Here is a 15,800-nt window from a genome sequence, read left to right as displayed (position 1 = left end):
GGGGGAAGGGGTGGTTGGGTGTCCATATAGGAACGTGGTTTGATGGTATTGTGTTTTATGGGGTTCATTCTATAGGTAAAATGCTTTATAGGGCCCGAAATGGGAGCGTGGTTTGATGGTATTGTGTTTTATGGGGTTCATTCTACCCACATCTATAGGTAAAATGTTTTATAGGCCCCAAAATGTGATTCCTGCTCAGGACTGGCCCCATAGCCTCCAGGATTGGCCTAATATTTGGCCAAAAAACCCTAATATTTGTCAAGATCCCCTAATATTGGGGGAAAAAACCCCTTAATATTAGGCAAAATCTTTGAATATTAGGCAAAATCACCTGATATTTGGTAAAAAGAACCCTGATATTGGGCAAAACCTGCAGATATTGGGCAAAACCTGCAGATATTGGGCAAACCCCCCTAATATTTGTCAAAATCCCCCAATATTTGGTCAAAATCTCCTACTATCAGGCAAGATTTCCCTTCCTTTCTCCCAATGAAACGGCCCCATATCACCCCATTTCCTTCCCTTCCACCCAATCCCCATTCCCCAATTAATTACTCGTGGATATCGTTAAGCGTAATTAATTAACCCCGACCATCCCAGCAATGGAAAATCCACTTACCAGAACAACCTCCTTTTGCTTTTGTGCCTCAATCGCTGTGGATGAAACCAGACAAGATAGAGGATTCCCATTGACCCCATTGAGTCCTCTCCCACCCCAATACCCCATAGATACGTTTCCCTACCCTTTTTGCTTAAAAAAAGGGTTAAAAACCATCAAAACCAGCCCATTTTTAAGGGGGGATTCTCCATCTTTCCTCACCATCCAGCAAAATCCTTGGCTTTCCACGCGTCCACCACCTCGGCGATGCTCGGAGCCACGCGGCCATTGGGCAACATCAAGTCGTCCTCCATGTCCCCATTGAAGTTACCGCATGGGGCACAGAGTTTGTTGACCAGAGAGGCCTTGACAGTCAACGTCACCTCCCCAATGGGGCTGAATTGAACCTCCAGGCCTGAGGTGTGGGAGATGGTGACGTTCCCTGCCTTCATATCCATGGAAACGGCTTCGGATATTGGGGTTGGGGGGCGGGTAAAGAGGCCGTTCACCTGAATGGGGGGAAAAGAGCAAAAATGGGTGGAAAAGAGCAAAAATCAGTCAAAATGAAACCCCAAAAAAGCCAACCCTGATGTGTATCTTGAAGTCAATCAATGAGGTACGTTGGGTTGTGGCATGACCTTATGGTTGACCATTGGCATGACCCTATAGGCAACCATTGGCATGACCCTATAGGTGACCATTGGCATGATCCTATAGCCGACCATTGGCATGACCCTATAGCCGACCATTGGCGTGACCCTATAGGTGACCATTGGCATGACCCTATAGGTGACCATTGGCATGATCCTATAGGCAACCATTGGCATGACCCTATAGGCGACCATTGGCATGACCCTATAGGTGACCATTGGCATGACCCTATAGCCGACCATTGGCGTGACCCTATAGGTGACCATTGGCATGACCCTATAGGTGACCATTGGCATGACCCTATAGGTGACCACTGGCATGACCCCAAATGGAGACCTTCAATCTCTACCCCAAATGGAGACCTTCAACCTCTACCCCAAAAGGAGACCTTCAACTTCTCAAAAGACCTCCATCCTCATCCCGAAGGAGTGATTTCTGCCCAAAATCTCCAGTTTTTCACCCAAAAGACAAGCAACCTTGTATACACAAGACAACAAGGCCCCCCATCCTCACCCCACACCCCCCTCCCCAAATTTAGCTCCTTAAACTCAGGCCCCGTCCGTTGTGGGGCAGGCCTGGCTCACCCAAACCTCCATGTTGTTATTGATGGTGATGAAAGCTTCTCTGAAGAAGACAAAGACAGACACAGCAGCCGGGATCCCATCGTCCCGACACTCGCTGACCTCCACCACCACCTTAAACCAGTGGGCCGACCTCTCGTCGCAGAGGGCGGCCATTTTGTAGGTGCCGCTATGGGGCAGCTTTCCTTCCACCCCATCGAAGGTGGTCATGGAGGCTCCGGGGGAGATCAGACAACGTCCTTCCTCCTTCAGGCATCGCTGTGTCCCATCCTGAGCCACGCAGACCTCATTGGGGGGACAACGGGTGGGCTGGCAGCTGAGACCCTGCGATGGGTGGCAGTGGCATCTCATGGTGCAGTTGTTGGAGGTGATGGTCTCACCCGCCTGAAAAGGGAGAAATCTGAGGTTAATTTGTGCTTTGTCCCTGTTTTGAAAGGGGAAAGAGGTCTCAATCTCTATCCCATAAGGAGACCTTCAATCTCTACCCCAAAAGGAGACCTTCAATCTCTACCCCAAAGGGAGACCTTCAATCTCTACCCCAAAAGGAGACCTTTAATCTCTACCCCAAAGGGAGACCTTCAATCTCTACCCCAAAGGGAGACCTTCAATCTCTACCCCAAAAGGAGACCTTCAATCTCTACCCCAAAAGGAGACCTTCAATCTTTACCCCGAAAGGAGACCTTTAATCTCTACCCCAAAGGGAGACCTTCAATCTCTACCCCAAAAGGAGAACCTTCAATCTTTACCCCAAAGGGAGACCTTTAATCTCTACCCCAAAAGGAGAACCTTCAACCTCTACCCCAAAAGGAGTCCTTCAAAGGTCTAGAGGATCAAAACTGGCATTTTAGGGTGCTGTTAATTGCAGGATTTTGGAGGTTTCTCCCTAAAATGAAACTACAGTCCACCACATTGAGTTGCATTGACTCCGTGGGACATCCAACTCCATTGAAGATGCCCCAAATATGGGACAACCCACAGCACCAAAGACCCCAAACCCATCACATCAAGTCGATGGGCCAACCCACCCTATAAAGGATCATTTCCCCATATCCATCACATCATCGAGATGGGATATTCAGTCTCATCAAGGATTTACACTCCAAATCCATCACATCAAGTTGATGGGCCAACCCACCCTATAAAGGATCGTGTCCCCAAATCCACATCATTGAGATCCCATCAAGGTTTGTGCCCCCAAATCCATCACACCGCCAAGACAGGACAACACTGAGCCCCCAAACCCAATAATATGGGACAGCATTCATTGAACACCAAGCCCCCAAACCCACCATATCAATACAAGACAACCTTCACCATCCACAACCAACCCTACCCCCATATAATTTGCTTCCATGAGACGGGACGACCCCCACCCTATATATCTCCGACCCCAAACCTTATGGGACAACCTCACCTTGAGGTACATCCCCTGGTGGACGCATCCACATCGCTCCAGGGACACACAAGAGCCGCCATCGAAGAGGAACCCATCGTCGCATTGACAGCCCTCGAAGCACGGCCAGCTGCACGGGGTGGGCACGGAGAGGCTGGCACAGGTGAATTCACAAGTGCGGGTGCAGAGCTCGTAGTGGCTGTGGGGCGGGCAGGAGAGGGCTGGGAAATAAGGAGAAAATGGGTGTTTTTGATGGTTTAACCCCATTTGGGTGATGGGGAACCACCCCAGATTGAGAGCCATGGGCTCGGGTACGTGGTAGGTTTGGGTTGTGGGTTATGGAGAAGGTCTGTGAGTGTTTATGGGCTTATTTTTGTGGGTTTAGGGGAAGATTTGAAAGCATTTTGGGTTGATCTGATGGATTTGGGGGAGATCTGAAAGCGTTTTTGGGTTATTTTGTGCATTTTGGGGCAATATTGGGGTGATCTGATGGATTTGGGGGAGATCTGAAAGAGTTTCTGGGTTATTTTGTGTATTTCATGGCAATATTGGCATTAGGGGGATACTAGGGGGATATAATTAGGGGAATATTTGGCAGCATTTTGGCTGATCTCATGTATTTTGGGGAGGATTTGAAGACGTTTTGGGTAATCTGATGAGTTTTGGAGGGGATTTAGAAGGATTTCTGTGGTATCTCATGGGTTTGGGTTTATTTGGAAGCATTTTGGTCAATCTTGTGGATTTTGAAAGCATTTCTGGGCTATTTTGTGGATTTGGAGGGGAATATTTGGGTAATCTCAGGGACTTGGGGGGAGGTCTGGAAGCATTTTGGGGTCATTTCATGGATTTTTGGGATCTTCTGAACCATTTCATGGACTTTCAGGTGGAGCTGGCAAACATTTGGGGATAATCTCATGGATTTGGAGATAATCTTGTGGATTTGGGGATAATCTGATGGATTTTGGGATAATCTGATGGATTTGGGGGATAATCTCATGGATTTTGGGATAATTTGATGGATTTGGGGATAATCTCACGGATTTTGGGGATGACTTAAGGACAAAGAAGCGATGCATGATTTGATGCTGACAATTCACACCATGTCTAGATCCAAATACCCAGTATTTACCCCCAAAACACGACGACAACACCACAAAAGGCCCCCAGCTGCAAAACGTCGCTGCAGGGAAAGATGGATCAAGAGGAAAAATGGGACCCTGGCGTTTCTCTGGGGGGTATTTTGGGGATATTTTGGGCCACTTACGGCAAAAGTCCGCCGTCCTCCATCCTCCAATCTCAGCACCAGCAGCTTGGCAAGCAGCGGCGTAGGCTTGCAGGCTGTGGCACAGAGCATCCTGCGCCCCATTGGCTGCACAAACATCATGGAGGCAATGCTGGAAATACTGCACCGGGTTCACCCTACGGTGGCACAACCCGAACGGCCCCATTGGGTGGGTGATGATGCCGCATTCATCCCCGCTGCCATAGGGAGCAATGGCTGCAGCATCGCATGACGGACACGGCTTCCCATTGCAACCCTCGGTGCAACCTCCATCAGCTGAAGGTGTTTTCCAAGAGGTGACAAATTCCTCCGTGCTTTTAGCAGGGGATCCATCGGGGAGCAGGAAATCATCACCGGGATCCCCATTGAAGTTGCCCCCTAAGCCACACACACGACCCCTGTATGCATTGGGGATGGTGACCAGCAAATAGGTGGCTGCATTGTAGAGCAGACGGAGGCCTGAGGTTGTTTGCAAGACGAGGTTGGTCCCCTCTTGTCCAATGTGGAGCTTCTGGTCCTCCAGCACCAGCGGCAACGTGAAATGCTCACCGTCCACCTGCAGAGTGGGATTGGTGCAAGGGGTTGTGCACCCAAATGGCAGCAGTGCATGGTTTTGCATGCACGTGTTGCAATGCTGCAAGCTTTGCATGCCCCGGGATGTGATGGGGAGGTTCTGCATGCATGCATGCATGCACCAGGGGATGCTCTTTGCAATCACCAGGGGAGTTTTGCACACATGCATGCACCTGGCGATGTATTGCAAGCATGGGTGCAGCAGAGATTCTACATGCACCCATGCATGCACCTGGAGATGTATTGCAAGCATGGGTGCAGCAGAGATTCTACATGCACACATGCATGCTGCACCCATGCATGTAACAGAAGACCTTTTGCAAGCATGGGTGCAGCAGAGAGATTCCACATGCACACACGCATGCACGAGGGGGGCACTTTTTGCAAGTATGGGTGCAATGAAGAGGTTCTACACGCACACACGCATGCAGCAGGGTATTTTTGCACACATGCAACGCAGCCCTTTGCTCCTGACTCACCATCACCTCCCAGCGCCGCCCTTGCTCCATGCTGACCGTGTGCCCATAGATGCCCACCGTCACCTTCTTCACCAGCGCCAAATCTCCCTGCCCCCCGCCATCGTGCTCCAGCAGCACCGTGAAGTTGGCCAACCCACGCTGAGCTCTGCAGACCTTGGCCAGCACGTAGCTGCAGGATCCCCTCAAATCGAAGGCTCGACCATCAAAGGTCACATAATGGGGGTCCCCAGACACCACCAAGCGCCCGTAGCCAGCAGGGTGACAGCCCAGCACCCCGTCCTGCACCCTGCACTCCTCGTGGGCGCCGCAGGATGCTGCCCTGCACTCCGTCACCCCTCCAGCTTTGCAGATGCATTGCTCGTAGCACGAGGGGTAGAACTCTGCTCCTTTCTTGTAATAGAGGCCGTTGTGTTCGCAGCCGCAGTCGGAGGCCGGGACGCATTCGGAGCCGCTCAGGATGAAGCCCACGTCGCAGAAGCAGCCCTCGGTGCATGGGGCTGATGTGCAGCCTTCAGGGAGGGCGTGGGGCCGGCAGGTGGGAGGGCAGGCAGCGCCGCAGAGCTCGTAGTGAGCGTGGGGTGGGCAGACGGGGGCTGCGAGGGGAGAGAAAAGGGGGTGGGGGGCAACAAAAGGGAAGGGAGGTGAGTTATAGGAGAAAAGGACGGGGAGAAGGGGGTGTTGGGGAGGAGAAGGGGGGGAGGGAAAGGGATTGTGAGGAAATGGGGGAAAATAATTGGAAAGGAGAGGAAAGTGGGAAAATATAAGGGAAAAGGAGAGGAAAGTGGGAAAATATAAGGGAAAAGGAGAGGAAAATGGGAACTGTGGAGAGAAAGAGGGAAAGTGTGGAACTGAGGGGAAAAGGAGAGAAAAAGGGGGAATTGTGGAGAAGATATGGGGAAAAAGAAGGTGTTTTCAAGAAGAGGAAATAAGAATAAGGGAATCTGCAAGGAGAAGCAGGATTAAAAGGGAACTGTATAGGTGGAGTAGGAAAGGAGGGGATAGGGCAGATCGGTGGGGAATAAACCCGATTTTAGGGGCAGTTTGGGATACCATAACCCTTCCCTTGAGCCCTGAGAAGGCTTAAAAGGAGAGGACAATTCATTGGGGAAATAAACCCAATTTAGGGGCACTTCAAGATCCCATAACCCTTCACTTGATCCCTAAAAAGGCATAAAAGGAGGGGATAGGACAATTCAACCCGATTTTAGGGACACTTTGGGACCCCATAACCCTTCACTTGAGCCCTGAGAAGGCATAAAAGAAGAGGATAGGACAGTTCATTAGGGAAATAAACCCAATTTAAGGGCAGTTTGGGATTGCGTAGCCAAGTGGATGGTGTTGAGCTCAAACCCTTTAATTACTGCCCCTAAAAAGGGTCGTGGTGGGAAAATCCCCTCACTCACCACAGAAGGACGGCGTCCTCCACTGCCCCACAGCGGCCCCGTTGCTTTGGCACTCAGTCATATAAGCAGCCACCGCTTTGCAGATGACGTCCCTCCGTCCTTTGTACTGACATGCATCAAAAGCACAGTCCTCCAGGAAGGGCCCTGGGTCAACAACACGGTGACAGTCCCGGAAGGGTCCCCTGCTGGCCCCAATGACCCCACAATACTCATCACCGCGGTAGGGTCTCTTCTGCTCTTCGCCACACGTCGGGCAATCCCCAACACAACGCGCCGAGCAACCGGGGACATCCTTGACCTTCCAACTATCAGCAAAGCGGATTTCATCCTCAATTTGCTTCCCGTTGTGGGAAATGAAGTCGTCGTTGGGGTCACCGTTGGCGTTGCCACAAAGGCCGCAGATGGAACCAGCGTAGGTGTCGGGGATGATGACGCGGGCGTAGCTGTACCAATCAAAGCTGACCCGTAAACCAAAGGAGGTGCGGATGAAACCGTGGACGCCGCTGTGGTAGAGCTCATAGTGGTCCTTGCGGGTGAATGGGAGCTCCACAAAGGCCCCGTTGAGCTGGGGGGGTAAAGGGGGGCCAGGATTATGGGGGAAGTTGGGGGGTCAGTAGTGAGGATTATGGGGGAGGTTGGGGGGTTGGGAGTGAGGATTATGGGGGAGGTTGGGGGGTCGGGAGTGAGGATTATGGGGGAGGTTGGGGGGTCAGTAGTGAGGATTATGGGGGAGGTTGAGGGAATGGGTTGACAAAAGGGTTAGGGATGGTTTCTGTGTGTTGGGTGGGTTTGAGGGGCTCTTCCAGAGTGTTTTGGAGGTGGAATGTTGATGGGAAAAGAGGGTTTGGGGCAATGTTTTGGGAATCCTTTGCACCAGGAAGGTCTTATGGCCAATGCAGGTGGATTAAGACTTGGGGTCTTTGGTGGGGAGGGTTTTCTGTGGGTTGGTCTCTTTGGAAACATTTTGGAGATGGAAAATGGTTGGGAAAAAGGCAATTTGGGGGCAGGTCTTTGGTAATCCTTTGCACCAGGGTCGTGGTTAGGGTCAGATTTGGGTTAGGGTTACAGTTAAGGTTAGGGTTAGGGTTAGGGTTAGGGTTACAGTTAAGGTTAGGGTTAGGGTTAGGGTTAGACTGCCTTTAGGGCCCACCTACCTTCACCTTCTTTGGGTGCTCCTGGCTCATGCTGATGACATCCCCATACACCTCCATGGTGACGGTCTTGGTGAAGGAAACCGCTTTGCTGCCCCTGTTGTTGTTCTCCACGGTGACATTGAAGGGGATGAGAGTGGGGTCGGATGAGCAGAGGGCAGCAAACTGGTAGATGCAGGTCCCTTGGAAGTCGTACTTTCTCCCATCAAATGTGGTGTAATGGGGGTCGCCCGTCCCGATGCAGGTGGAGGTTTTGGTTGCTCGGCGGCGTGGGGGGCTTCTGTCCACTGTGCATTTCTCATTGGGTGCACAAGACTGTTTGCCATCTGTTTGGCTCCCTGGATTCAGGTAATGTGGGTTTATGGGACAAGAAAAAAGGCCAACACAACCCTTCACATCTGATGGAGAATCAATTGGTCCCTACAAGCAACTCAGAGTCTCCAATAGTCTCCATAGGGGCAACTCTTGGGAAAAACTCAACGTTATTCTGTGTGTTATGGACATCTGAAGTCAAACAACGTGGATTTTGGGACGGTTTGGCACAAAAAGACCAACACAACTCCTCCCAACACAACACATTGGCTTGGGCAATGCCTACAAGCAACAAGTTGGCACAAAACCCCTTTTTTCTCCCCCCAGAATGCTCCAGAACCACCCATGGAAGCTCACCTTGTCCCCCTGTGTCCTCCACTGTGTCCTGCAGCGTTTCTTCCTCTTTCCAATCCTCTTGACATGAAGGATCTCTCCAGCTCTCAGCCCAATCTATCGCATCAATGGCCACGGTGCCATCAGGACGTTTCATCTCATCCTCCCCATCCTCATTGAAGTTCCCACAGAGCCCACAGGTGGCCCCGAAATAACTGCTGGGCACAGCCACCATGATGGCCCAGTCCTCGTCGTAGGTCACCTGCAGCCCAAAATCTGTTTGTAGGATGATCCTGCCTTCGTTTTGGGAGATCTGGATTTTCCCATTCTGCAGGTTGGCCGGCAGGGTGATGGGTTGATTGTTGACCTCAAATCAAAGGAGAAAAAACTACATTTCAACTTTTCTTCTCTTAAGCAAAAGTATTCGGTTCCAAAAATCATCAGTTTTTGGTTCTTCTCCAAACCAACCCCAAAGCTTCCATAGAAATAGGGGAAAGAAGAGAAGCAACCCACAGGAAAACCTGTGCATGGAGAAACCTCATCTCGCCCCAGAAAACCGGCCTTTCTTCTTCCTTTTCTTCTTCCCTTCCCATTCCTTTTCCTTTTCTTCCTTTTCATTTTCTTTTTCCTTTTCTCTTCCTTTTCTCTTTTTCTTTTCCTTCTCCTTTTCGATTTCCCTTCCTTTTTGTTTTTTCTTTATCCTTTCATTTTCTCTCTCTCTTTTCCTTTTCTTTTCCTCTTCCTTTTCTTTTTCCTTCTCCTTTTCCTTTTCCTTTTCTTTTTCCCTCTCCCTTTCCTTTTCCTTCTCCCTCTCCCTTTCCTTTTCTTTTTCCTTCCCCTTTTCCTTTTCCTTTTCCTTTTCCTTTTCCTTCCCCTTTTCCTCTTCCTTTCCCTTTCCTCTTTTTTTTTCCCTTTTCTCTTTCCTTTTCTTTTTCCCTTTTTTATCATTTTCCTTTTCTCTTTTCCTTTTCTGTTTCCTCTTTTCCCTTTCCTCTTCCCCTTTCCCTTCCATTTACTTTTATCATTCCTCCTTTTCAAATTCCTTTTCCTTTCCTTACATCTATTTTCACCCTACGACCCCAACTGGCACAGTTCCCCACCAAAATACCTCCACACCACTCAAAGAAACCCACCTGGATTCTTCCACCCTCTCCCATCTGGATGGAGATGTTGTACCCGTGCACGAGGACATTTGTCAGCCACTCCTTGAGATCTCCTTCGCTCTTCTTCTCCTCCACCACAAATGGAACGAGGGTGGGATCGGCACCGCAATACTTGGCAATGGTGTAGGTGCAACCACCCCGGATATCCACATCCATCCCATCAAAAGTGTGATACTGCAGGGACCGTGACCCCATGCACGTCCCCATGTAGTCGTGGACGCACAGTGCTTCCCCCTTCTCCATTCTGCAGCTTTCCTTCGCACGGCATTGCGTGTTCCGGCATGGATCTGGGAGAAATCAGGCACCATTCGTGGCCAGACCTGTTTGTCTGACACATTCAGACCTGGGGAATGGGTTATTTGGGGAGGGATGGGTTATTTGGGGGGGGTTATTTGGAAGTTATTTGGAGGGGAATGGGTTGTTTGGAGAGGGATGAGTTATTTGGAAGGGGTGGGTTATTTGGGGGGATAAGGGGGAGTTATTTGGAGGGGGATGGGTTATTTGGAGGAGGATGGGTTATTAGGGGGGGTTTTGGGGGAGGATGAGTTATTTGGAGGGGAATGGGTTATTTGGAGAAGGGTGGGTTATTTGGGTGGATGGGTTTTATGGAGGGGGATGGATTATTTGGAAGGGGTGGGCTATTTGGAGAGGGGGGGGATGGGTTATTTGGGGGTATGTGTTATTTGGAAAGCGGTGGGTTATTTGGGGTGGGTATTTGGATGAGGATGGGTTATTTGGAGGAGAATGGACTGGGATTGGACTAGAAGATCTCTAGAGTTCCCTTCCAACCCCTACAGTTCTGTGATTAATTGGAGGGGGATGCATTTATTTACCATAAATCCCCTCCTAAACCTGCTGGTTGATGTTATCCCCTCTCAGAGCTACCAGCCCTTGAAATATGAGAGAAAACCCAAATTTCAGCACAAAGAGATCATTTTTAGCTTACTTCTGAAGATGCTGCAGGGATGGAAAGGGAACGGCAGAGACACCCGACTCAGAGGAATCCATTTTGATGTGGTTTCGCCCTGTGCCACCGCCCCATTTTTGACACAGAAGGGAAAGGAGAGGTGGGGGTGGATGTGGGGCACTCACCACTATCACACACTGCCATCAGCCCATAGGATTTCTGCTCCCGAATCCCCATGCTGAGCACCCCGAAAGGGGACGTCTTGTGTTCCAATGTATGGACAGCAAACTGACTGCCCAAGCTTTGCCTTGCCCAGGAATACTCCGTGCCCAGGATGGGCACCCACATGGTGTTTCCTAAGGGTGTTTTGTTGAGCATTATCCCAGCCACCTCTGAGGTCTTGGCTATCAGCAGGACGTAATTCTCATAACCCTCCAGAGCGAAGACGTTGTGGGAGAGGCAATAGCTGGAGACATCTGGGATGGTCATAAAAAACGGGTCGTAAGTGATGGAGCCTTTGTTACCTCCATCACCAAAATAAATGACCTGGATGCCAGCGTTAGCAGAGAGGTACAACGTATGTGGGGCTTGGAGTCCATAGAGCGTAGAGCGATCGGCCCGGAGATCCCGAGCAGATTTAGTCATCCCATGTTGAGATTCCACGTGTGTGCGTTGGGATGTGGAGACATAGACTATATCAGACTGAGTATCAAAAGGCAACGGGGGCACAATGAAGGTGCTACCCCAGCTGGAAATGGGTTGGAGCTGCTCTACTAAATGGTCACATTGGGTGAGTCTTGCCACGCACGTGTGGCCGGTGAAGACGGCCACTGGTTTTTGTGCCACGACGCGGGTGCCGGACATATCTGCTGGGCTTTGGAGCTGAGCTGCTTGGAAAGGCTTGAGTTGAATGGGGAGCACGGAGCCACGAGGGTAAGATTGGCCTTGGTACGTCACGGTGCCTTTGAGATGCACCTCAACAGTGGTGGGTTCATCCCACGCGACCACCGTGAATTCACCGTAGCGGTCGGTGCCCACGTTGGGTGTCACGATCTGGTATTCAGTGCCCCAGCTGTGTAAGGGGTAGACCACGGTGGAATCCACCGAGGTGGGTTTCTCATTGATGGCCACCAAGGAGATGGGGTTGTTGGCCTTCACCACCACCGTGTTCTCAAAGGTTTTGCTCCCCACCATCTCCGCTTGGGGTGGGATCTTCACCAGGACGGTTTGACCCGTGGTCACTTGTACCGTCATCCTCAAACCTGGTTTCTTCATGGAGATAGTGACGGATGTGAAGGGGGAATAACCTCTGATGAGCAGCTTGAAGTCGCTGTTGAGGGTCTGCTGCAAGCCGTTCTGCATGAAGGACACCACAAACTCTTTGCCCAGGTGGTGTGCGGCCGACGTGGCCACGTTGGGGTAATGAAGGACACCTATGGAAGTGAAGGGCAGGGGGAGATTCGCCATCAGATCAGCTGTGGTGACCTGAGATGGGGAATCAGAGTCAAGTTGGTCTTCAGGGAGAACCTGGTTTGATCTCGATTGGGTAGAGGGTCAGTTTGGAGGGAGAAATGTTGGTTTGGGGGGATTGGATCATAGGATTTGATGGGTTCTCAATATTTGGAGGGATATCCCATAGGAGAAATGTTGGTCTGGGGGGATCGGATCATAGGATTTGATGGGTTTTCAATATATGGAGGGATATCCCATAGGAGAAATGTTGGTTTGGGGGGATCAGATCATTGGATTTGATGGGTTCTCAATATTTGGAGGGATATCAGGTGGGAAAAGCCTGATAAGGGGGTAATATTCACTCTTCCCCGTCATGCCATAGGACGAGTGAGTGAGATGAGTTCCCTTGGACTGAAAAATCAGATTTTAAGGTGATTTTGGGAGGGATTGGACCGGTTATGGTGCAGCCCTCCAACCCCACTTAACTCACCCCATAAGACAATAGTCCATCCCCATAGAACTACATGGGATTTCCTCCATCCTGGGCTGTCAGCCATGGGTTCTTCAGCTGTAGAAGATCAGAAATCGTTGCAAACCACCAAATCTTCCAAATCTTAAACTTACCTTTCTGTGCAGCCCTAAAGTCTGGGATTTATTGCACTTTCTTTCCTCTTTTTGAAGTGCATTTTTGGGAAAATCAGTCAATTATACCCCAAAAATGTGTTGTTTGGGTTTGGCTTCCCTTCCCCTTCCCCTCTCCTCCTCTTCCCCTTCCCCTTCCCCTCTCCTCCTCTTCCCCTTCCCCTTCCCCTCTCTCTTATCCCCAGAATCTGCTTTTCTTTGGCATTTCCACGTACCCCCCCCAATTTGAACCCTCCTTCGCCCCCCCCCACTTCACATCTCCGTGGAAATTGACCCAATTCACCACAGTTTCCTCCAAAATTCAAACCCAGCTTTGAGCACTTCTTTGGTTCCCCCCCCTTTCCTCCCTTTTCCCTTTTGTACTTTTCCCCCTTTTCTCTTTCCCATCTTTTTCCCTTTTCACCTTCCTCTTTTTCCCTTTTCCTCTTCATCCTTTTCCCTCTTTCCTCCCTTCATTTTCTTTCCCCATTTCCCCCGTTTTTCCCTTCCCCCCCCTTCCCCCTTTTCCTTTCTCCCTCTCTCCTTTTCCTTCCCCCCTTTTCCCCCTCCATCCTTTTCCTCACTTCCTCTTCCCTTCTTTTCCCCTTTTCCTCGTTCTTTCTTTTTCCTTTCCTTCTTTTCCTTCCCTTCTTCCCTCCCTTCCCTCCCCCTCCCCCCCAACATTCACTTTTTCCCTTTAAAATTAAACCACTTTGACCATTTCCCCAACCTTTTCCCATCTTCTCTCCCCTTCCCATCATCATTTCCCCCCACTCCCCAATTTTCTCCCCCCACCCCCCTTTCCCTTTCATTCATTTTAACCCTTTCATTTCCCCCTTTTCCTCGTTTGCCCCCCTTTTCCCCCCAAAAACAATCATCCTGGGATGGTTTTAATTCAATTCCATCCATGGATGCAGAGATGAGGGATGTCAATAGAAATCCCTGCTACGTTTTCTGCTTCGCCAGCAAACAAAAACATGAAATATCAAACAGAGCACCTTACCCGATCCCGGATCTTATCTGGGTGCCCCCAAAACGCTCCTTTTTGTCCCCAAATCCTGACAGCAAATGACAAAAGTAACCCGGGGAAAAAGGGTAAAAGAAAACAGAAGGGCAGACGACCCCCAGGGAACGTCCCCACCCAAAGGTTTGACATCATGTTTGGCGAGAAGGGAGGTGAAAGTTGGGAAGGAAACGGGTTGGATGGGAGGCTGCAGATTGATGTAATCACACCCAAAAATACTTATATTTACACATAATAGTAAGTGATGATAACAATAACAACAGGAGTCTGATTTGATAAAAAAAGAAGGGAAGATGGGGGGGGAGGGGAAGAGCATTTTTTCTGGCTTAAACTGCCCCAAAATTAGAAGCAGAATTCCAATGAAGTGAGAAATGGGTGAGAAAAATGAAACAATGCAGAAAAACAGGCTGAAAAAAGGAGGAAAATAAAACAATTTAAAAAAGAGAAGGGTGGGAGGAGAGAATTTCTGCACAAATCCCTTTGGGAGGTGATGAACTGGGGAAGAATTTGGGGTTATTTAGGGGAAATTTGGTGTTTTCTTGCACACGTGTTGTGTGCAGGTGTGTTGCACGGCCACGTGCTCACAACTCACACCCACAAACTCACTTTTACGGGGGAAAAAATCCCATTTTATTGTCCTCCTGCTGATCTGCTTCCCATAAAACGAGGAGTTTTGCCCTAAAATGACTCATGTGGGCTCCCAGACCTGCATGAAAACGACGGGAAAAGGGGAAAACCAAGGCAGAATGTTTGGAAATCTCTTCCTATGGGGATTCTGAGGGATTTCTGCCACTTGCAGCCGCTGCTTAGAAATGTCAGTTTTGCTGTTTTCATCCTTTTTTCTTATTTTTCCCCTCAAATTTCATTTCTTTTTCTTTTTAAATTTTCCTCAAATTTCCTTCCTAATTTTCCTTAATCTTTCCTCTCCTCTCCCTTCCCTCTCCTCCCCTCTTCTTTTCCCCCTTCCCACTCCTTCCCTCTCATTTCCTTTCTTCTCTTTTCCTTTTTCTTTTCCTTAAATTTCTCTTTTTTTCTTACATTTTCCTTTTTTTCTTCTGCTTATTTTGCTCCCCAGGCAGGAAACCCCGGAGATCAGAATTCACCCCCCCTCCAAAGCACACAAACCCTTGAACTTACGCATAAAAACGATGGAAAACACACCAGAAACAGCACAGAGCACCAAAAAACCCCACAAATTTTGTGGGTGAAAGAGCAGAAATCAGTACAAAAAAATCCTAAACATCCCCCCAGTGCACACAGAGGGCAGAGAAATGGAGGGGACACCGGAGCCACGATGCCTCAGCTTCAGCTTTATTGGCAGAGGTTGATTGAAGGGGTGTCCATAGGGATGGGGGCCAATGGGGTCTGCGATGTGTCGACTTGATCCTCAAGATAAAACCCAAGGCATGGGATAGGGGCAGAACCAAAACCATGTCTTCCTTTTTGGGGCCATTTGGGGCCGTTTGGGGTTGTTTTCTCCCTCTGAAATACAACTCACAGCCAGCACCTCTTGTCAGCAGCAGAGTTGGGGGTCTCAGTGGGGACCCCGGTCACCTTGAAGTCATCCACCTGGAAGACCCAACGTCCTGGTACGTTGACGTTGGAGGTCTTGGTGATGTTGATGACGGCTTCGGTGCGGGAGCCGGGGATGTTGTAGTAGTTGGTTTCATCCCCACTGTTGAAACCAGCCTGCAAAAAGAGGGCAGTATGGGGGATATAAGGCCTGATCCTATAGGATAACCACCAACCGTGGCGTCGTGAGCCTTAAAATATAGTAGCATAGAATCACCAAGGTTGGAAAGAACCTTAAAAGATCATCCAGTCCAGTTGCAAGCCAACATCTTCCCTTCCCTTCCCTTCCCTTCCCTTCCCTTCCC

General features: G+C 49.8%; 1 protein-coding gene across 1 annotated transcript in view; it reads right to left on the bottom strand.

The window, feature by feature from the left end:
* LOC107307095 (IgGFc-binding protein-like) overlaps positions 1 to 15,800 on the bottom strand; it is a 20,531-nt gene that overhangs the window by 1,072 nt on the left and 3,659 nt on the right. The window contains exons 7-17 of the mRNA XM_032441676.1: positions 15,421 to 15,612; positions 11,012 to 12,377; positions 9,890 to 10,206; positions 8,781 to 9,123; positions 8,115 to 8,449; positions 6,961 to 7,525; positions 5,558 to 6,150; positions 4,488 to 5,061; positions 3,245 to 3,444; positions 1,834 to 2,214; positions 821 to 1,107 (exon numbers count right to left, since the gene is read on the bottom strand). Coding sequence (XP_032297567.1) covers positions 821 to 1,107; positions 1,834 to 2,214; positions 3,245 to 3,444; positions 4,488 to 5,061; positions 5,558 to 6,150; positions 6,961 to 7,525; positions 8,115 to 8,449; positions 8,781 to 9,123; positions 9,890 to 10,206; positions 11,012 to 12,377; positions 15,421 to 15,612 — 5,153 coding nt within the window. The remainder of the gene's footprint in view (positions 1 to 820; positions 1,108 to 1,833; positions 2,215 to 3,244; positions 3,445 to 4,487; positions 5,062 to 5,557; positions 6,151 to 6,960; positions 7,526 to 8,114; positions 8,450 to 8,780; positions 9,124 to 9,889; positions 10,207 to 11,011; positions 12,378 to 15,420; positions 15,613 to 15,800) is intronic.

The sequence above is a fragment of the Coturnix japonica genome, unplaced genomic scaffold, assembly GCF_001577835.2.
Source record: "Coturnix japonica isolate 7356 unplaced genomic scaffold, Coturnix japonica 2.1 chrUnrandom486, whole genome shotgun sequence".
Taxonomy (NCBI): domain Eukaryota; kingdom Metazoa; phylum Chordata; class Aves; order Galliformes; family Phasianidae; genus Coturnix; species Coturnix japonica.
The sequence above is the reverse complement of the archived record's forward strand: the minus strand, read 5'-3'. Positions and strand labels throughout refer to the sequence as shown.